The 23,926-nt window shown below is 34.6% G+C and overlaps 1 protein-coding gene across 2 annotated transcripts in view; it reads left to right on the forward strand.

The window, feature by feature from the left end:
• Positions 1-23,926, forward strand: part of gfra2a (GDNF family receptor alpha 2a) — an 80,752-nt gene that overhangs the window by 34,011 nt on the left and 22,815 nt on the right. For both annotated transcript variants that reach the window (XM_052564176.1, XM_052564175.1), the window contains exon 4: positions 10,518-10,923. In XM_052564176.1, the coding sequence (XP_052420136.1) occupies positions 10,518-10,923 (406 nt within the window). The remainder of the gene's footprint in view (positions 1-10,517; positions 10,924-23,926) is intronic.

Genomic DNA, 23,926 nt, shown 5'->3' on the forward strand with positions numbered 1-23,926 from the left:
GAGAATCTTCTCTCCAGCTTGTTCACTTTCTTTTTCATTTCTTTTGACAAATCCCTCAAGCTTGGCAAGCAGAAACACTTTCAGACAGAATCAGCCACTAGAAAAAGAAAAGCAGATAAACAGAAGAATAGAAAAAAAAGCAGAATATAAATTAACTGAACCCTTTTAGGCACAGTGGTCTGTGAGAAATCGCTTGTTATTTTTTATCTTTAGAGTTTAAAGTAGGAAACTTTATATTTTGTGACATTTAGTTTCTCTTAAGTTGGGCACACACAGCCTCTTTGAGCTTCTGAAAAAGAAATAAATAAATAAACTATTTATGTATGTGTTATTAATGAAAACTTTGTTGAGCAATCAGAATCGATAAAGACAATGATAAAATTTTGCAAATTTTTTTTTTTTTTTTTTTTTTTTTTGAGAAATTAGGTGGTTTTGGATAACAACCACTGTGGACATAAAAGAAAAACCAAATCATAATGCAAAATGTTGGCAAGTATTCTGTGTTTGATCAACATTAGCATAGTCAAACATGTCTAATTTATATTTAACAATACATTTGAAAGAAATTTCAGTCAGTGCACAAAATATAGCAAATGTAGTGTTTTAGACTAAGAAACTACTTCAAAAACGCCTGCATAATCAAATCCTACATCATGGATTTTAGTTTGACGGCTTGCTACCCATTCAACCCCATAACATTGAATGTTTGAAAGAATTTCAGTGACTGAGTCTGAAAGGGTATTTGCAAAATAGCGGAAAAGAGATTATGGTGGCATGAGAGTATAATCTCTGCAGGTTGAGTTTTATTATACTGATAGTGGCTTCTAGATTTACACTAGCTCCGGATCAGATCTTCTGTGTCAATAAAACAGTGTTTGGACTGACAGATTGAATGATGGCAGTCTCTTTCATAACCATTCCTTGCATTTAGTGGCTCAGTGTAGTGTTTATTTGCTGCTCTGTGTTATAATGGAGGTCCACTCTTATAGTCACTGCCAACCATTACTGTCACAACAGGCCGAAGAATTAGGCAATAATAGTACGAGTAATAAAAGCGAGACTTTATGAGCTTTCTGCTCATATTCAGAACATGCAGTTACTAAGTGCACACAAATACACACACACACACACACACACACACACATACTGTGTGTGTGTGTAAAGGGAATTGGAGCAATGCATGAGTGAGATTGATGATTTCATGATATGAAAAATATAAAGAAATTTCGATATTACTGTTTGTTGTTAAGTTTGTGTTGCAATTGGATATTTGATACAATTTACATGTTAAATGCACCTTATCATTTTTGGGATACACTTTGTCCATATCGCCCCAAGCATTTTTCTATTCTGAGTTCAACACTGGAAATGATTGGGTGTATTTGCCAGGCTAAGTCCTTAGGGGAGATGAAGCGATAGCTACATGCAGCGATGCTCTGAGACAGCATGCAGAGCCAATGATAGCACTGAGTTCCTCACACCTGGCAGTGAAAGCTTTCTAGAGATTTCTGGCTGAAATTAGAAAAGACTATATGTTCAGTTCCTGCAGCTCAAACAATGCTGACTATCCAGCCTACAAAAGGTTGATTTGAAATTCAGTATATACATATATTTAAATGTATAATTAAGAAACCATTAAAAACATCAGTAATATCAGTGACAATATGAGCAATGAAGATTTTTGTATATATATATATATATATATATATATATATATATATATATATATATATATATATATATATATATATATATATATATATATATATATATATAATATATGCATCTGATCTGATCAGACTATAATCATATTATAACACCAAATAATTTTAAGTAAATTAAAAACTTTTTCGACATGGTTAGAAAATTGCCATGCATTTTTTTTATAACCATAATAAACCATTATTACAATTATTACAATAATATTATTACAATTAAAAAAATCCCTTTTTAATTTTAATATTATTATTATCCTATTTTAAAAAAAAGACAATTTTCTCACCATGCTCACATAGGCTACATGCATTTGATCAAAAATACAGTAAAAAACAATAATATTGAAATTTAATAATTTAATAAACATTTTAAATAGTATAGTATACATTAAGGGGGTTCTACTCTCAAAAATTATGTCTTTTAAATGGAGTTCTTGACTACCATATTAAATGTACATTTAAATAATTAATATTTCATGACTGAAAAGTCAATATTTTGATGACCTCTTCAAAAAACTGAAGAAATGTGTATTACAATTCATGCATATATTGCTACAGAACATTGCATTTTATGAGAGCAAAAGCGTTCTGACAAACTTGTGCAAAACTGTAAAGATTTTTACAAGTTAGAGTGTAAAACATAACCTTCAGCCACTGAGACCAATTCCTTCTTTCTCGCCCCCTTCATTCCGTTCAAAGGAAACACACCCAATGCAACCTTAGTTCAAGACATTGTTATCTTCCTTCTTCCTATTACCTTACGCATATATTGTTTCTTTTCCCTTTACTGCTGGCTATATTAACTGTACAAGCACATTTGAAATTCATACTTCACTGTTGCCTTTGTGCCCCTTCAAGGGAGAAATGTAATGAGACTTTGTTTACCATGTGACATCCCTGTCAGTAGGGAATGAGATATGGTCGGCGTTAAACAAACAAGCGGTCATAGCCGCTGATTATTAAACCCACAACAAGACGGTGCCTTTGCGATCCGTGTTGATGGCTAAAGTTAGAAAGTAAACAGTTTTAGACTTCAGAAGTGTCCACACAGAATCAGATGAGCCACATAATGAGAAATGAAATTTTCCTAGATGTTTAGGGATAAAAGAGATCATTACTGTAACTTTCAGCAGTCAGAAACTCCTCTCCAGTAAAAAAAAAAAAAAAAAAAAAAAAAAAAAAAAAATTCACAGCAAAAGCAACTCATTCTGTACTTCTGCAACAGATGAATCCATTTAAATGCAAAACCACTTAAGACCTTAAACTTTTTTAGTGTAGCACATATTGACATATATTTGTTACTGTAACGGAGTACAAACCTCCTAATCACGCGAAGAAGGAGGCGGGAACCGTTGAACATTCAAATCAAACTTTTAATACCAAAATAAACACAAAACAGCGCGACAGCCCCTCATGGACGACTGTCATGCACAAACAAAACCAAAACACAAAATAAAGTTCAGGCCTGGTTCTCTCTTGTCCTTCACTGTCGTCACTCCTCTTTTGTATCCTTCCAATCTCCTCTGTGGGACTCGAGACCGGTGGGTCGAGCAGGTGTCACTCATTTCCCAATCACTCCACCGGCCTCGCACCGTTCCCAAATAAATAAACAAACTCTTTGATGGCCTAAAAATTCCCTGTTCCCTTAAAGCATTGCCTAAAGTTAAACAATTGGACCTTATTATAAAGTGGTGATCATGCATTTTTCGAATTGGATAAAAAATAATAAAAGCTATTAAATTCCTCAGGTCAAAAAGATGGAATAAAATGGTCATAAAAAGCATATTATGAGTTTTTTGTTACAGAGTTGTTTTACTAATATTATAAGTGAACCTCGGGGACTCATTCTGTACAGCAGACTGAAAAAGTTTGGATCTCTCTTTCTATCGCTTCATCTCTCTCTTCCTCTCTCTCCCAATAAGTATTATAACAGAAGGAGATAATGATTAATGAGAAGTAAAGAAAGGTCTCCCATTCTCCTCGCAGCAACAGTAGAAGCTAAAGACTTTCTAACGAGCTCACGCACCTCAGAGTAGATTACATCTAAACTGTGGCACTTGTCCTAATTGCAATCAACACAGGCAGTGCCAAGAGCAGTGAATAACCCAGACTGAACCTGCTGTCCCTTCAGCCGTCCATTACACAAAACAGTATATTATTCACATTATTTTTTTATAATCTAAAGAACATAAAAATCTAAAGGTTCTTCAGATGTTAAAGGTTCTTTATGGAACCATTTTGACAAAAAGGTTATTCTATGGCATCATGAAGCACCTACAGTAGTAGATACTAGGGATAGGCCGATATCAAATTTTCATGTTGATATTAATTTCTAATGTATTTATAAAGGTATACGGTATTATTGCAATATTGAAATTTAGTTTATAAAAGTAGTCATAATACAGTATAACAGGTTTAATAACTTTTTTTCTTATAACAAAAATAACTATACGATAAAACAATACAGAAAAATATATATTGTTAAAGTTACACAGATTAAAGTGCCAAAGAACTATAAAGACCAATCGGTATCACTTTACAATAAGATCTCATTAGTTAACTTTAGTTAATAATGCATTCACTATGAGAAATAGTTACATTTGCTACAGAAGTTATTAAACTTTGTTAAAAAATACAACTCTTAGTTCATGTTAGCTCATTAAATAACAGAGTTGCAATTTTTGATTTTAACAAAGTGTTATATATTGGAATACTTAAGATTAATAAATGTTCAGAAGAATTTTTCATTGGCAGTTTATGTTAACTAATGAATTAACTATTGTTAACTAATGAAGCCCTAATGTAAAGTGTGAACGAATAATAAATGATCAAAACACTTTCACAATATCAACAATATAATAAACAATATCTAGGGTATGTTGTAATCCAGATTAAAATGTAAAAAAAAAAAAAAAAAAAAGGCTATTTAAATACGTTTTAGAAAGTAGGGCAGCTGCTTTATTTATTGGGTTTCCAGGGTAGTGGCTGCTTTTTCTGCAATTTAGCGTCATCTGCTGTCAGAGAGTAAATGAGCTTTCATTAAGCGCGTCTCTCACATGTTCCCCCTTATGCGTCTCATGCGTGCTTGTTTGCATCAGAGCACAAACACGTCTTTTAAGCAGCATACAACATTGTTGTGCATTTTACCAGTTGATGGCAAAGAAAAAAGTATTTTTAAAATGCATTCCAAATTCTGAATAATTTGTAATGTATAATTATTTAAAGTATTTAGAAGTGCCCACGATTACAATACCATGCATATTCATTACCGTGAAATATCGCATTATCGAATACGGGCACATGTCTATTAGATACTATTTGCTTGGCACATTAAATACACCCATATGATACCTTAAAAACTCAGACTATCGCTATTGTACTGGTTATATTAGATAGAAATTGTGTACTGTGAGCTACCAGCAGGGTATACTGGTAACAATTTGTTTTACAGGCTGTGCTTCATCCAGAATTCTTGCTGAAAAGGAAGAAAAGAAAGAAAAAAAAAACTGTAAATCCTTTTTATTCCTTTGTCACTTTCACTTTTTGTTTATCTGACTGTGGAGTTTTTGTGACCCAAATGGTCCTCTGCAGATGTCAAGAACAGGTTTATGGTTCTCTATTTCTTTCAAATTCAGTGTCTTATTTGATTTGAATTTCTAAAACCTTTTGGTTGAATTCACACTTGCACCACTATTGTTTTGGACTCTGGGCCACTGCAAATCCCTGTCTATAATATTGCAAAATATCTGAACATCTCCCAGTATCTTGTTCTGTTTGCTTCTGTTTAGTTCCTATTCCTTCTTTAGCCAAGCAAATGTTTGTGCATGCAGAGTGCAGTCTGTGCTGCAGCATCCTCTGACCTCCAGACGCTGGACGGATTTTTTTTTATTTTTTTTTATGTACATTCTCACCAACCAATTTCATACCTCATTTACGGCTTCTTCCTCCACTGTGATACACACCTAAAATTGCTCTCTTACAACACACACACACAGACTCACACATACAGGACAAAAGAGCATGAGGACTACTGAATCAAATTTAGAAACACTCTAAAACCACACAGTATTTTTAGATCCGGGTAACCTTTGCTTGCCATGCATTCAGATCGTTGCAAATGGCTTTTGTCGACTGAGAGCAAGAACTTTTAAATTTATTATTATGGAAACATAAGATTGCACCAATTACAGGATGCTTTTACAACATTGTCATCTCACTCTAAATAGCCACAGATTGCATTGCAAAATAATGTTCTTAGTTGAAATTTTTATTGTATTGTCTTCTGGGAAAAATATATAAAAAGAGCACCTATTATGCAAAATTCACTTTTACATTTGAACATAAATTTGTTTTGGCACTGTGTGCACACAACCACCCTATGATGATAAAAATACACCCTTTTTTTTTTTTTTTTTTTTTATCCTCATAAATAATAAGTAGTGTCTCAGGCAATCACATAATCAATAACATTTAATGTCACATTTTACAATCCTGCGACTGTTGACGGACATTGACCAGCATGATACGCATGATTTCAGTGCAATAGACATGATCATCTAAACCAAACAGATGTTTTTATTTTTATTTTTATTTTATTAATTGTATATCTGTGGTACAAGCTGTAAAGGCACAGCTCTATTCTGGAAAAGGGGGCCGGGAGTAGCACTCATTTGCATTTAAAGAGACATGTTTCTGCTTCAACTCATAATAGGCATTTTCAAAATGATATAATAGATGAGCTTTGGGGTATTTTGAGCTGAAACTTCACAGACACATTCTGGGGACACCTGAGACTTATTATATATTTTAGGGGCATAAAAGGTGCCCTTAAAAAAAAAGTATATATATATATATATATATATATATATATATATATATATATATATATATATATATTGCTGTTACTTTTGAGGTATTTGGTGGTGGCTGTATTTTCACATTTCAAATTCAAATTCAGAGTAAATCAGTAGATCTACTTCTGAAGTTTTTGGTCCTCAGGGAGCTAAACTTTTTAAGCCTAAAAAAGCTTAGGGAGCGAGGTTACCAGGAAGAGATGCTTCACTCGTTCTGAATTGTATTGATTGCATGGAGGAGTCCCTCCTTTATTTAACTGTAGTGATACTTAAGCTTGGAGGCAATCTGTGTTATTTCATGATAAAATATCTGACAGATCCTTTTATTAGTATCAAGCTGGGATGCCGAAGGTGAAATCACGAGTCCAGATCTCCATAAAGTGTATAAATCTGTAACACAGATGAGGCCTGTCTTTAATGAGGAAGGATGTGTTTGATATAAATGTAAATTTCCATGTCTTATTAATGATAAGAATCTGAACATGCGTTATTAATCATTACTTTGTAAATACACAACCTCTGAGCGATGATGTCTTTGAAACCAAGATAACCCCTTCAAACATCAAGATATTTATTAATATCAATCAGTCTCAAAATATCTTCAAAGGACATCATACAAATCCCTAATGTTTCTCTTAGTCCTTAGATGCCATAACACAAGGTAATTTATATGCCTGCTCCGATTTTATTTACATAAATATTATATTTCCACTCATTTAGAGTAAACAGTTTCGACATTTAGATAATTAGCACTTTATTCATAAGTAACAAAACCATGTTTGGAATGAAATTAATCTTTTAGTCTCCACAAGGGGTCTGATAAACCATCTGTTCTCAAAGTTATACCAGCACCCACTGGGTTTTATTAGTTTCTCTCGCTTCCTCTCTCTCTCCAATCACCAGAGCTGAGTCTGGAGACACTATTAGGGCAACATATCAATGCCGACCTTCATACACTTTTAGAGGTCCAGAACTTCCCCACAGTCTCCAGCTGATAGTTCCCCAATCCTCTGAACACTTCATTCAGCTGCCTATAATGCAACACTTATAGACGTTGCACAACTGGATACATGCCCTTGTTTCCCATTTCTCACTTTTCTTTATCTTGAATGTGGTTATCAGTCGTTTGCACTGTACACTATTACAGTATATACAGTATACACACCACTTGAGGGATCAGTAATCAGTTTAGTTGGGTTTTAGATAATACATTTAAACATCTTTAAGTTTTAGCAAGGGTACAGCCAATGATTCATATCCATTCTTTTGTCACGACCTTGTTCTGTGAAAGGTCAGGATTACGCGAGATTATCCACAGCAAAAGTGCTGTGCCCATGCAAACTCAGGATGAATTTGCACATTTCTGAGCCAGAGGAATTTTGGCAATTATTATTATTTTCTTTTTATGTATACATACACACCGAGGTTGACAGATGAGCACATTAGGAAGATTTCTGAATGAGAACGCCATAAAAACAGTAACACTGTGAAATATTATTATGTTTAAATTGCTTTTTAATATATTTTAAAACTAATTGGATTCATTTATTTAAAAAAAAAAATGCTGCTAATGTTGATGTGGAAATCGTGATATGCATGCATAAAATCTGGGATAAAATTATAATAAAATAATCATTCAACAAGGATGCATTTAATTGAATAAAAACAAAACAAAAATAAAGGCAGTACAGATATTCATAATGTTACAAAACAATTATATTTCAAATAAACAATGTTCTTTTGAACCTTCTCTTCAAAAGTTCAACATTCGTCCTGTAAAAACAGTATCATGGCTTTTAAGCTGTGAACACGTTTCAGCATTTATAATAATAAGAACCATTAGTAATTTTGCGTGACATTGAAGACTAGAGTAGGGGTGTCCCTGACTAAGGATTTTCATAGTCGATTCAGAATTTTCGAATCTTGCCATTATTCGACTGATAGTCGAATCATATGTTTGGGGGCGGGGCAAAATACATTACAGTTTTTCTCAGTCGCTTTGGTACATTTCTCGAATAAAACTCACAATTTGCAAAACAGTAAGTGCATTTCTCAAAACAACTCGTACAAATAGCAAAACACCATGGATTACCTGCAAAGCCAGTCTCCTGCTCAAAGTCCTTAGTTAATCGCTCAAAAATAAATATCTGTGTCAATGAGCATGTCAGTGCCATCAGAATGACAAGTCCTTGTGTCATAGTTTATGGATACGACAATCAAATGTGCTTGGCAGTTTATGACAACTAGATTAACCATTTTGCATTTAATGACTTATACGATGAACTAAAGAACCGATGTTTTGGGGGGTAAGACTGTTGCACAGAAAAGTATAAAATAAATTTTGAGCAACATGACATTAGCAATTGCACATAATCATTTGCATGGATGTACCAAAGCATTTGCAACTTGTTCAAAGAAATGAGAAACTGCTTTTTTGATGTGCACAAGTGACACAATGATGTGAGAATTGAACAGGTAGTTTTGACAACTTCCATTCTGATCTGAGAAATGTACCAAAGTGACTGAGAAAAACTGTAACAAGAGTCAAGTCAGACATTTAATTAACATAATTACTGATGTTAACTCACAGAGAAAATGTGTAACGGGCACCTTGCAGATATAAACGGGGTAAATAATGTTTTATGTTTTGATGAACAGATAGCTAACACTTAACGTCGACGAAATTATAACTTGTAACATTTATTTATTTATTTATTTGTTTGTTTTTACAATAGTGTTCTCATTATAACGTTAGCCTAAAACTTTAGCAGTTAATGTTCTGCATTTCTGTTTTGAGCTGCACCCGCTGAAGATGACCAGTAGAGTGATGCATTTGATAGCAAGTTTTTAATCAATGGGATTCAACTCATAATTTCATATAGAATACGCTTCATTATGTATACATCATAATGTTAATATTAAGAATTATAGGCTATTTACAAAAAGGGTCCGAATGCACATGAACATATTTGCGGGGCTCTGAATGCATACTGCTTTTGTGTACGAGTTCTTCAAGAAAAAATGTGCAGAAACACTGCAGCTTAACTCTAAAATTTCATAGCGTTTTAGTGTTTTACTATATTTTTTATCAAATAAATGCAGCCTTGTTGGGCATTAGAGATAAAAAATGCAATTTGTCTGTGTGTATGTGTGCATGTTAATGTGGTTTTTGAGGACACAAATTTGTATAATGACATGGGTATAACATAGGTATTACAACATGAAGGTGATTTATGGAGACACTTTCGGTTTCCCCGTAAATCAAAAGGCTTATAAATCATACAGAATTGTGTTTTTATGTATTTATTTTTATTTTTATCTCTAAATGCACAAAGTTTCCTGTAAGAGGTAGGTTTAGGTGTAGGGCTATAGAAAATATGTTTTTTTACAGTATTAAAACCATAATGTCTATGGAGAGTCCCAATGTGTGTGTGTACAGTATGTGTGTGTGACCTACATTATAAGGGGCCAGTGAATACAATGTAGCATGTATTCAGGTTTCAAGTTAGCTGCCCTAGATTATGAGGACATCCAGCTCTCCCATCATTCAAACCGCTAAATAAACATTTTTTTTTTTATTATTATTATTAAAAATGTATAAATGTTAAGGGTGGAGTTATGGTTAGAGGATATAAAATATAATTTGCTCAGTATATTAAAAAAAACCCATTACACTTATGGAAAATCCTCATAATTATACATGTACCAACATCTGTGTGTGCGTATTCCAAAAGCGTCCCACTGACTTGGAAACAGATCTAAAGAGTTCATTGTTGTGCTGGAGTTGTCCTATTCATCTGTCAAGGAGAGTATGTGGGACATTGCAACTCATGGTCTCTTTTTTCCCTTTGCACACCCACTCTCAATTCCCCTCTTGCTCTCTTTATATCATTCTCACAAACACCCTTGCGTTCGATCTCACTTATCTTTTCCTGCTCTCCTCTCGTAGGCATACATTCTGGCACAAGTAAAGGCCAGCCACACTGCTCAGATCCCAGCCGCCCATGCAACCCCTGTCTGGACGCCACCAAAGCCTGCAACCTGAATGAAAACTGCAAGCGTCAGCGATCCAACTACATCTCCACCTGCACCCGTGCACAGACCCAGGGCCAGCAGCCCTCACAACCTCAGTCGCAGGACAGCTGCAACAGAAAGCGCTGCCACAAGGCCTTGCGTCAGTTCTTTGAGCGTGTTGACTCTCAATACAGCTACGGGCTGCTCTTCTGCTCCTGTAAGGACCAGGCCTGTGCTGAAAGAAGGAGACAGACCATTGTACCCTCCTGTTCCTATCAGGACAAGACCAAACCCAACTGTCTTCAGCTGCGCAGCACTTGCCGTCTTGACGTGCACTGCAGGTAAGAAAGCCATTTCATGGTAGTTCTGAATTAAATTGACATTAATTAATTTACTAGATGCTTTTATCTAAAACCAATTACCATAGCTACAAAACAAGTGATTCATCTTAAGAAGGCCATAACATAGTAAGTTACAGTTTCCATAAATCTGTAACTCTTGAATCTTTATTTATAACCATGGCTTCCCCACAAAGTCGCCATGGAAAAGCAACGACAAACTCATTACAGAGAAAATTCCCTTGGATCTGGGGTTATATGGATAGTTCATCCAAAAATGACTTATCTTAATGTCATTCTAAATCCAAATGACTTTCTTTCTTCTGTAGAACATAAAAAGAGAAGAGCTCTTTTACTTGCAATGAATGAGGACAGATGCTTTTAAGCTTGAAAAAAACATATAAGCAACATATAATTTACTTTTTAAATGTATTTTAAAAGTATACTGAAAATGATTTACAATTTTCTCTCAGTAATTGCTAGTAAATTTCACAAACAATTACAAAATGCTAAGCAACACATTTTGAAGCAGGAAACCTGAAATAGTATTTTTTGTACTTCAATAATATATATATATTTTTTTTTGTATTTATGCTGTAAATATATTTAACAGTCTAGCATAACTCGCGTGCCATATTTGATATTATGTATTATAAGTATTAAGTATCTTAGTATAAGTGTTACCAGAAGTCCTTATTCACTTAAAATTTTATATATATATATATATATATATATATATATATATATATATATATATATATATATATATATATATATATATATATATATATATATATATATATTAACATTGCTTCATAAAATGGCTTACAATTTGCTTTTGTTTTCTTCTTGAAGCTCGAAGGCTCTAGTTCTTTCAAGCTTCAAAAGGACACAAAAGCACAATACAATTATTATAAAATATCAACATCTCTTCTTTACACACAACAGCTGTATTGACTTTAGAAGATTTGGAGTGAAGACACTTTAGAGACATCCCTATTCCTTATTCACTTTCATGATATTAAAAAGATTGTCCAGTATGTTGTGCAAAAAAAAAAAAAAAAAACTGCCCTCTTAGGTTTTAAGGAAGAAAGAAAGCCATTTGGGTGTGGAAGGTCTTGTGGATGAACTGGTTCTTTAAGTGCTTCGCTCAGGGGCTTTAGTAGTAATGTGCATTGTGCTCAAGGGTTGCTGTGGCTCATGACTCACTCTTTGCTGAACCAGCAACCTTCCAGTTAACTGCTCTGGACCTTAACCATTACAACACCCCAGAAAGCAGACACTACATTTGAATACCTGTTAAATTGAATGTTAAGTTTATATTTGATGTTTGCTTAAGCATACCTTACACTCATTTTCCATTTAATTTTAATGTTGAACACGATGCATTTAATGTTGCTTTAAAAAAGGCCTGCTCTTTCCCTCTACCGTATTCTATTAGTGCCTTGAGCCTTTGCCAGGAAAGTAATTGCGGACATTTTAAGAACCTTCTATTAAACAGAAGAGACTTTCTGCTTAATTGACAAGACAGTGCTCAATTAGGCAGAACCGAACATTAGTACATCACTTTTACTGTGTTTCCCTGTGATTTAACAGCCAACCATTTTATTAACACAAGCTTATCCACTGCCACTTACCACTGGACCATTGCTGGATTACTCTATCAATACCTGTCAAGAAATCAGCCCACACACAAATGATTATAGTCGTGTGTATTTTCTCATTTCAGTATTTCAATTTAAAATGTATTTTAGTTTTAGTATTAGGATGGCCATTGCTTGAAAACCATTAAATGCTTCACAATTGTAAAAGGTTTCACAGTTCAGGGTTTTTTGTTGTTGTTGTTTTTGTTTTTATAATCTTTTATATTTTACAAGATATAAAATCAGAATTTCTTTTCTGATTATACTATTCTAATTTGACATTGTAATTCTGAATTCATGTATTATGCAATTCAACCTTTTTTTCCCATAATTTTTTCCTGAAAAGTTTATATATCATATTTGTTGTGCCATGATAATATGTTTTTTTTTTTTTTCTATGTATTAGTTAGTTTCAGAGTCATAATATTTTATTTTATTTAAAATACTTTTTGTTCAACCGTTGGTGCTGAAACACCAAAAGAAAAGAAGCTTGATAATTCACAAACCTGAAAGGGTCATGCATATTATATGCAAATTACAGAAGCGGCATCAAACACGGATTTGCTTTTAGTCTACAGATACCGTGAAGCATCCAGGTGCTAAATCTGTGGCTATGCTGGGAGATGTGGGTAGATGAGTAGTTATCTGTAATTTTCGCTATATAGCAGAAATAACCACATAGTGTGAACAGCTGATATGTCAGAATATTGCATTTCAAAGAAAACTATTCATTCGATTTGATACACATTAATGTCTTTCAAATTCTGAGACAATTTGGTCTTGTTAACATGGCCTTTGGTAGTAATGTGCATTTAGCGGTGACTGATTCATTGAACACATATGCATAGCCAAATGATCACTGGAGCATTAATGCAGACTCCCTCGAATGATTGAAAATAAATAAATAAATAAATAAATAAGCATGCAAGAACACACATACACACATTTCTTATAGGACAGAACACACTGTTCCTGTTCTTTCTTTTAAATAAGTGGATGCATAGTTCAAGTGCTCAATCTGGGAATCATCTGTACTGCATGTTTCCCTGCTGATTTTTGACTTTGAAGTGTATGAATGTACTTTGAAGAAGAGATCAGATATATAAGTTAATTGGAGATATGAAGCAGCATTAATGATGAATTTTAAAAGGACTGATTGGTTCTTGCGTGGCATAAATGTGCTATGTTTAGCATTAGGCTCTTTGTTAATGAAGCTGTGCTGCACCCAATGTAAGCAGTCATGAAATCTCCATGTTTGTGTGATTGCAAAGGATGGACATAAATCTCTTCTTTGCTGTGTGTGGAGGCACGTCTGTGGAGGTATTGATGTGGGTGTGCATTTATGAGAAATAAAAAGACAGATAATGTAGGCGAAAAGGCATCTCTCACGACTTAGGTGCCCTTGAGCAAGGCACTGAACCACCAACTGCTACCTGGGCGCTGCAGCATAAATGGCTGCCCACTGCTCCGGGTGTGTGTTCGCTGTGTGTGTGTGTGTGTGTTCACTACTGTGTGCAATTTGGATAGCACGAATTCTGAGAGTGGGTCACCATACTTGGATGTGACATCACTTTCACGTAAGAGTGTAAATGGCTGGGTCTTGTTGGAAGTCATCATTGTGGTAATTACTGTTCCCTTTGACTGGGAATATATACTACTGTTCAAATGTTTGGAGCCTTTTTTTTTACAATGTGACAACATATATGTGCGACTTTCATTAATTTACTTTACAAGCAATTTCTATTGTAAATAAATGCTGCCCTGCTGAACCTTCTATTCATCAAAGAATCCCAAAATAAAATGTAGCATGGTCTTCACAACAAAAAAGAAGAAGAAGAAGAAAAAGAGTAGCCAAACGCGTGACACTGGAGAATGGAATAAATACTCCTGAAAATTCAGATTTGCCATCACAGGGATGAATTACATTTTAAAATATATTCGAATAGAAAACACTTATTTTATTTTAAGGCCCACCGGATTATAAAGCACACTGTCATTTTTTGAGAAAATTAAAGGCTTTTAAGTGCGCCTTATAGTGCGGAAAATATGGTATGTTTTTTTTTTTTATATATATATGTTACATGTTGATCAGCAGAATTTCCTGCATGATAACAGCAGCATGTCTGTGGATGTATTGGCAGTAGCGAGCATTGGTTCTTGCTCTGCTGCTGCAAGATTGCCAATATGTTCCACCAAGACCCACACTAACTTTGCCATGTATAGTAGTATGCTAAACTCTTGGAGTGTTGTCATGATATAAATATGTTTTAGAACTTCATGCATTCCCTGGAAATCAAATTAACTTACTGTTTGGGACAGAAATGCTCACATTCCCTGGTCTGTAAAACTATACTGTGCAAATAAAGCAACTAGCAGCCAGGATTATTCTGGAAAATCAAATTTAACATTTTTCCATTTTTATAAATTCGCCCATCTTGTATTACAGATCACTGTTTGAACTGGCATTATTAAACATGAATGTCACAGTCAGCTTAATACAGTGCTTCAACTGTACCGGTCTGAGGAACAATAAGCCTGCCTTCCCATCCATCTCCTCAATCCCCATCCGTCCTCGCCTCATGGCTTGAATCTATTGCAGTGGAAATTGGCCTCACATCATCTCTCATTGGCTGTGGCTGCGGTCGGAGCTGTGAGGGATGGCATTGTCTGAGCAGAGGAATACATGATGAACTGGGTAATGAATGACATTGCGGCCTCAAATAGGGCTTGACTGTTTAAAGCCACAGGAGGATCCACAACCTCACTATTCAACACTGTTTGAGTCAGTCTCAATAGCCTTATTCACTGTCAGTATCTCATCCCGTTCAAATGTCACTAGAGGTCAGTGGCTTTAGGCCTTTGCAAGGGGCATCAGGAATGTATGTACATTATGTTAGGGTGACATGAATTTGAATTTGGTATCTGGTTTCATTTTTCCATTCTCTGTCTTCTCTCAGAGATTAATTTGTGTCGGAACAAGCTAGATCTGGATTTTTGTTTATTCCCTTCCTCATGTACATCTGAATGAAACTTATCTTATAATTACTCATACATTTGTTCAATGAAAAATGATGTACACTGTATGTTTATCATAATTTTTGTCAAGAACTTTCAATATACACGCCAAAAAGTTTTTTTTTTTTTTTTTTTTTTTACAGTATTTTGTTTTATACAGCAGTTATTATAATAACCATTTTATGGTGCGTATACAGTATATTTAACAAAGTGACAAAAGAAGTAATGAAATAAAAGAATAAGAATCAACCAAGCAAGTTAAATGGCATTACATGTCTTTCCTCTCTTTATTAGAGTCTGTTTTCTTGCTTTCATAAAGCATGTTGAGCTTGAGTTGACTGCCCCTAACCATGCCCTATTTATGTCAATATGACACAACAAATTAATGCACTTGTTTTTTAAACCCAAATCCTAGTCCTGGTATTATCCATCTTATGTAATAGTTTCCGCAGCAGAATAACTGAGCTTTTTAGCAAAACCCATTCTTTATTTGGAGTTTCATTCTGAGCAGTTCAGCCGAGTGAAAGTTCATGGCATATTTAATTTCCAGAGATTGAATAAACAGCATGACTACTGATTTGATTTGTTTACTGAATTCTAATGTTTACATACTCCCTCAGTTCCACTTATTCTTAATGTTGTGTTATTTAGTGTTAGTCTCTTCAATATTCAATGCAAGTTTTCATGGTGTTATTAAAATGAAAACCACCCGATTTTAGAAAAAATTGAGCATTTAAGTGGCAGGAAACACAACTGCAACTTACATGATGTCATCCGTTGGTGTGGACACTAATATAGACATTTGTCCTTAGTGTGAACAGGCCTTTTGATTTTAATGTGAGGCTGGATGAACAAGGTATAAATGAAATTGCATGAGGTAGATTCACTGAGATCATATTTATCTTACTCTTTGCAATGTCATATTGGTGATTAATGTTACCATTATTATCCTCAGGTATAATTTTTAGATGAAATCTGTCTTAATAGATTTTTAAGTTGCAAAATGATTAATCATTTTAGACCAAATTATCTGTAAAGTAGTCATACAGTCCCGCTTAAGAGAGAAAAAAAATAAGAGTAATGGTCTTGGTTTGAACTGGTCTAAACAGCCTCAGAACTTTGGCTAATATTTTGGCAAGGTTCTCTGATAGTTACTGTATGCACATACATTTCTCCAATGATGTTAACAAAACATTTGATCAAAGTTATTAGGTCTTAAAATTTTCTCAAAATATTAACACAAGAACAGTACTTACATATCGTTCATCGTCCCCCCACCCCATGTACATCTAACATTTTTTTTAATTATACTTCTTGTTACAAAACCTCCAGAAAACATTCAAATTTAACGTTCCCATAATGTCTGAAAAATGATAAAATGGAATGTTTCTTTAACATTCAAAACATGTTTTTAGAACATTTAAAACATTTAAAACAAAAAATGGTTTAAACATTCATAGAATATTTAGAAATTAATGGGAATGTAAAAAAAAAAAAAAAAAGTTCTTAGACCAAATTTTGTTACTGTGTTAGCAGATTAGCTAGACCAATCTGACCAGCTTTTCTTTGTTTTGTCATTCTGTCAGATCAAATGTTTCAGAGTCTCCACTTCTGATGGATTCAGAGGTCTGTTTTCAGGATGATTGTTGCTGTAGCCTGTGCTCTTCGCTGTTGTGATTGGGAGCATTTCAAGCCTGCCATTGTCATTTCATGTTTGAAATTTTTGTCTATTGTGGCGCTACCATGCTGATGGTCGTGACAAGCCAAATCAGACACCAATTGTTTTTTTTTCTTTTTTTTTTCTTTGAATGATAAATGTAGTTTAAGGATATCCGTCTAGCAACATTTGTACTGAAGCACTTGCTTGAGTCATCCCCCAACTTCACTCCCACAAATATACACAAAAATGTTTAGCTCTGATTTATAGTATAGGAATGTTGTTTATCTGGTTTAATGGGGACTGGTGGGGGGCCAAATATAGGAGCAGTCAAGACTGGTTTGGATCATACAGCCCAGGCAAATAAAGCACAGACTGACAGGGTTAGCTATCGATCCCTCCACAATAGGAGCCGGGTCAGGGTTCTGCTGGAGAAGTATATGGATCTGACAAGCTTTCGTGCAGTAGGATGTGGTGTGTTTTCCAAATATGGGTACCATGCCAAATGAGCAGTCTGTCCCACTGCTGAGTTTATTTATCTTTGTGCAGTAATGCCAGATGTGAGAGAAAGACTTAAATATGCATGTTGCAGCAAGGGATAAGTGAATAACAGAGGTATCAACACATTTTCAAAGTCAATTTTCTGTGTTGTACCTTGATACTCTGAAATGCCACAATGACTCAGAAAAAAGGGCATAACTGAGCTGTTCGCCAAATTGTCTACATAAGCGTCTGTTCAGAGAGAATGTTTTCTTGTGTTTATAAATGTGAAAGGAACATAAGTTCTTGAGACATTTTAGTCCGTTTAACATAAATTGTGATGCTCTCGCAGCCCTTGTGAAAAAGAAGCATACCTTAGTATAATTCACAAAACATTACTGTTTAAGTAATATATATAAAAAAATATTCATGCTTATATTTGCTAACTGTATTTTTTCAGAAACCTAAATGCATGTTAATTGCAATTATATTAATGTAGCTAATATTATTTAAAATTACATTAAATTAAATGACCTAAACTTTAGCAACTTACTGTTGTTAGGACTTCGATAAGACTTTGTCTTTGAGATATGGTACTGCCAAATACTGCTTTAAAATATTTCTATTTACACTTCCATGCAATGTATTTAAAATATTTGTAATTGTACATTTGCAATGGTTATGATGCATTTTGGTACAATATAAAAATATTAACATGAGGTATCACAGTACAGTTAATAGTAGTACATTAATTGCTCACCCTTATGTTGTTCCAAACTCATAAGGTCTTTGTTTATCTTTGGAACACAAATTAAGATATTTTGATGAAATCCAAGAGCTTTCTGACCAAGGGAACTGCTAAGATCAAGTCCCAGAAAGATTTTAAAGACATTGTTGAAATAGTCCATGTTACATTAGTGGTTCAACCTTCATTTTATGAAGCCATGAGAATACTTTTTTTCTGTGCAAAAAAACAATTTCAACAATTTCTTCTCTTCTGGGTCAGTCCGCTGCCCTTCACGTGAGCACCAAGATGCATAATCAACATTTCTCTGGCTTTTTCTACTTCAATTCAATTCAATTTAAGTTTATTTGTATAGCGCTTTTTACAAAACAAATCGTTACAAAGCAACTTTACAGAAAATTATGTTTCTACAATATTTAGTAGTAGCTAGTAGTTTGTGCACATCAGTGTTAATTTTGACACAAAATTTTAATTTAGTTTTAGTCTTAGTCTTTTGACTATAATTCTTTTTAGTTTTAGTCAAGTTTTAGTCATCTGATTTGTTTTAATTTTAGTCTTATTTTAGTCGACTAAAATTGCTTGGTATTTTAGTCGACTAAAATTGCTTGGTATTTTAGTCGACTAAAATTGCTTGGTATTTTAGTCGACTAAAATAAGACTAAAATCAATAACAGATTTACTAGACAATTTTTACAGCTGGTATAGGAAACAAACTTAACCAAAATATATAAAACACAAATTCAACTTTATTTCAACACAACTGTGTCTTTATTTCGATTCAAAAGCTTTTATGCAGCAACAAACACTGTCATGATAATGTAAACAATAACTAGCTGCCAATTGACCATCAATAAAAGAAAAATAATGTTAGGTCCAGGACCTTAAAGTTTACAGCTGAGCTGAACAATAAGTGCATACATTTAAAGTAAATATTTAATAAGTTGGCAGCTAGGTGGATAAAAAAGTAACAAGATTTTATAAGGTATTCATTTGTCTAGCAATATTGTATGTTTTAAATACTACAATATTGCTAGATTTGTATGTATAATGATAGGATGTGAACATTCATGTTTCACATGACTAATATAGAAATATTTGTGATATTGTCAACAAGTAGAACATTATAAAATATACTAAACATTAGTATTAATCAAATGTATTTATCATGATATTACGTATTAGTATTGTGCTCGCATCTAATTTGAAGAAGGGGCTATTTTACAGTACTTTTCAGTTCGTAATATTTAATGCTACAACATCTACGCACTGCACTATTCCAATTTTGCTTAGCTCAATAAACAAAAGAACATCGTTGTAAAATACATTTGAGAAAATGTCCGGGTGGCTCGTCTGTAAATGTCTTTTCAAATTGGTTGTGTTCTTGCCACGAATGAGCGCTCTGCGTGCTTTACACTTTGTTTTGTTTTGTTCGTCGTCAAACGTGAAGTGAGCTGTGGACATTTTGTCGCTCTTTTAGACAGTAGGGACTTTAAGCAACAGCTGCGAATGGAACGGCTACAGTGACCGGAAGTTTGCCGTCACACCGCTGTAGCCAAGAACGTAAAAGTCACTAAGCAACGGTAAAACAGAACAGCGCAACGCAGCATTAATTCATTTATTGAGATCCAAAAAAATATATAATTTAAAAAAGCAAGAGAAGGATTGCTTTTGGCGTTAAATGACAATCTTTTGTCAGAAGAGGAGTTTTTAATATTGTATGATGTAAATAAGTCTAAAAACATAACATTTATTTACCTAACCTCTCACGTTGTAGCGACTCTGGCAAATCAGCTGTTCAGTAGACCGTTAAATTAGAACGTCACAAAGTAGCAGTTAAATTCGCGCAGGCGCAATACAACGCCAGAATGGCGTTGCCGTTCCACCAGAGGCTGTTGCTTAAAGTCCCTATCACCTCTTCGAATGCCGACTTCCCGGGAGCTCATAAAAACTGAAAACCTTCGCTTCACGTCTCAATAAGTCAGGCTCTGATTGGTTCTCTTCTCTCATGCAGTCTGTTCTGTTTTGCCGGTTCTTTTGCTCATTCCTCGCATCTCTCCCGTCTGCTGATTTGATTTTCGTCACAGTCTATTTTCGTCTCGTCCTTTATTCGTTGACGATAATGTCAATCAATTTAGTCATAGTTTTAGTCTCCATCAGTGCCTTCTATTTTAGTTTTCGTTTCGTTTTCGTCAGCAAAAATATATTCGTGACGAAAATATTTAGTCAACGAAATTAACACTGGTGCACATTTGACAGGATTTAAAAAAAAATTAAAATAATAATAATAATACAAGACGTAGTCAGCTAGACGATGAACTATCAATATTATTAATTAAGTTATTATATGATTCAGTCACACATTTAGCAATAATTGTTAGTTATGTTTGTTGATTCAGGGTTAGCATCATCTGAGGTCCTATGAGGGTCAGCATCATCTCTTCTCAGGTGTTCTGGAACCAGACTGGAGCTTGTGTAAATCCTAGTTGCGAAACATAGAAACAAAATACAGACATCATTAGCATAGCTGCTGATCCAACAAAGTAAAATTAGTTTAACCCAAGCTAATGAATAAAAATGCACCTTTGATCAGATGCAACTACACTCACAATTAAAAAAGATACATTATTTGAATGCTTGGCGAAAGAGATGTGTTTTTAATCTAGATTTAAACAGAGAGAGTGTGTCTGAACCCCGAACATTATCAGGAAGGCTATTCCAGAGTTTGGGAGCCAAATGTGAGAAAGCTCTACCTCCTTTAGTGGACTTTGCTATCCTAGGAACGACCAAAAGTCCAGCGTTTTGTGACCTTAGGGTGCGTGATGGGTTGTAACGTGGTAGAAGGCTAGTTAGGTACGCAGGAGCTAAACCATTTAGGGCCTTATAGGTAAGTAATGATAATTTGTAACTGATACGGAACTTAATAGGTAGCCAGTGCAGAGACTGTAAAATTGGGGTAATATGATCATATTTTCTTGACCTGGTAAGGACTCTAGCTGCTGCATTTTGGACTACCTGTAGCTTGTTTATTGACGAAGCAGGACAACCACCTAGAAGTGCATTACAATAGTCCAGTCTAGAGGTCATGAATGCATGAACTAGCTTTTCTGCATCAGAAACAGATAACATGTTTCGTAGCTTGGCAATGTTTCTAAGATGGAAGAATGCAGTTTTTGTAACATTGGAAATATGATTTTCAAAAGACAAATTGCTGTATAATATAACACCCAGATTTCTGACTGTAGAGGAAGTAACAGCACATCCGTCTAGTTGCAGATTGTAATCTACAAGATTCTGTGTAGTGTTTTTTGGTCCAATAATTAGTATCTCTGTCTTATCCGAATTTAATTGGAGAAAATTATTTGTCATCCAATCTTTTACATTTTTAACACACTCTGATAGCTTAGATAATTGGGAAGTTTCATCTGTTCTCGTTGAGATATATAGCTGAGTATCATCAGCATAACAGTGGAAGCTAATTCCGTATTTTCTAATAATATTACCAAGGGGCAACATGTATATTGAAAATAGAAGGGGACCTAGGACGGATCCTTGTGGCACTCCATATTTTACTGATGATAAATGAGATGACTCCCCATTTAAGTAAACAAAATGGTAGCGATCGGACAGGTAGGATCTAATCCATCTTAGAGCCTGCCCTTGAATACCTGTATAGTTTTGTAATCGATCTATGAGTATGTCATGATCTATGGTGTCGAGCGCAGCACTAAGATCAAGTAAGACTAGAAATGAGATGCAGCCTTGGTCTGATGCAAGGAGCAGGTCATTTGTAATTTTAACAAGTGCAGTTTCTGTGCTATGGTGGGGCCTAAAACCTGACTGAAATTCTTCATACAGATCATTTTTATGCAGGAAGGTGCTCAATTGAGCAGACACAACTTTTTCTAAAATTTTAGACATAAATGGAAGGTCCTAATGTATCATTTGCATTATCAACGTGAATATTAAAATCTCCCATGATTAGCGCCTTATCAACAGTAACTAGAAGGTCTGAGAGGAAATCTGCAAATTATTTTAGGAATTCTGTATACGGCCCTGGTGGTCTATACACAGTAGCCAGAGCAAGAGATACATTAGATTTCTTTTGCATGTCTGACAGAGTAACATTTAGCAGAAGTATTTCAAAAGAGTTAAACCTGTATCCTGTTTTCTGGATAACATCGAGAATATCACTATATATTGTTGCAACACCCCCGCCACGACCAGTCTGACGGGGCTCATGCTTATAACAGTAGTTTGGTGGAGTAGACTCATTTAGACCAAAATAATCATTTGGTTTTAGCCAGGTTTCAGTCAAGCAGTGTAAATCAAAACTATTATCTGTGATCATTTCATTTACAATAACTGCTTTTGGTGTGAGTGATCTAATATTTATGAGCCCAAACTTTAAAAATTGTTTTTGTTCATTTACTTTACATTTTTCTGGTTTAATTACGATAAGATTTTTTTCTAGATCCTACATTATATTTATATTTTGACCTCACTATTCGGGGAACAGACACGGTCTTAATAGATTGATTTATATATGTACTAAGCACATCACAGTGCATTCTACTGAAGTATGGAAAGATTCCTTGACCTGGCCAAGTGAAAATAGCTTTTATGTGGAGTAATAGGAAACCTAGACGACCAAACTGGATGTGCCAGTCACATCAGTTTGAGTTTGGTGTACAGTTAAGTAATGGATTGCAGGTAGAAGGGCACCAAGCCAGTGACTGCATTGGCTGAAAACGGTGTCTTAAATATGATTCTGGCAGCAGCTGCCAGCGCAGAAACTTGAGTAAAGATGTAATGTGAAAATAAATGGAGGTTATTAAGTCAAAAAAAGTCAAGGGTTTTAGATGCACTTGATGGATTGTGTAGTGAATACAGTTTTGTTGGCGAGGAGTGAGTTGCATTAAACTACTCACAGAATAATAAAGTCTGGACAATGAGCTGAATTAAAATACTGTCATTGAAGGATCTGTTGGTATTTCTGTTGTTTAAGCAACATGATTCAGCTGTTGTCATTATTTGCTCCACAGAACCAGGTCACCTGTGATAATACAGGGATTTTACACACCTGGGGGCTACTACTGCATACCTTTACAAAGATGGAGAGACAGTGAGAATGTAAGCCCTTGGTAGAAAGAGAAGTTTCCTTGTCGAGGTTTAGTTTGTTTGGCATGTTCATATCTTGTAACTGAAATGCTTAAGTGGTTAACTAAAACCTCTGCTTGTGCATTAAGGTTGTCAGAGTATCACAACAGATAAGTAAAAAGATCCATTAAAAACACAAAAGACAAAGGAGGCACTTGAGCATCAAATCATTTGGCTTGTTCAGCTCAGAAGCTCCTTCATGCATAGATTTGAAGCTGGATCAATGCGACATATAAAAATGTTTGAAGTCCCCACTGTTGTTTTTCCTCCACTGCATCTGATTTGTCAGAGAGATTTGGATAGGCTCTC

This window comes from Carassius gibelio, chromosome B8 (genome assembly GCF_023724105.1).
Source record: "Carassius gibelio isolate Cgi1373 ecotype wild population from Czech Republic chromosome B8, carGib1.2-hapl.c, whole genome shotgun sequence".
Classification (NCBI taxonomy): domain Eukaryota; kingdom Metazoa; phylum Chordata; class Actinopteri; order Cypriniformes; family Cyprinidae; genus Carassius; species Carassius gibelio.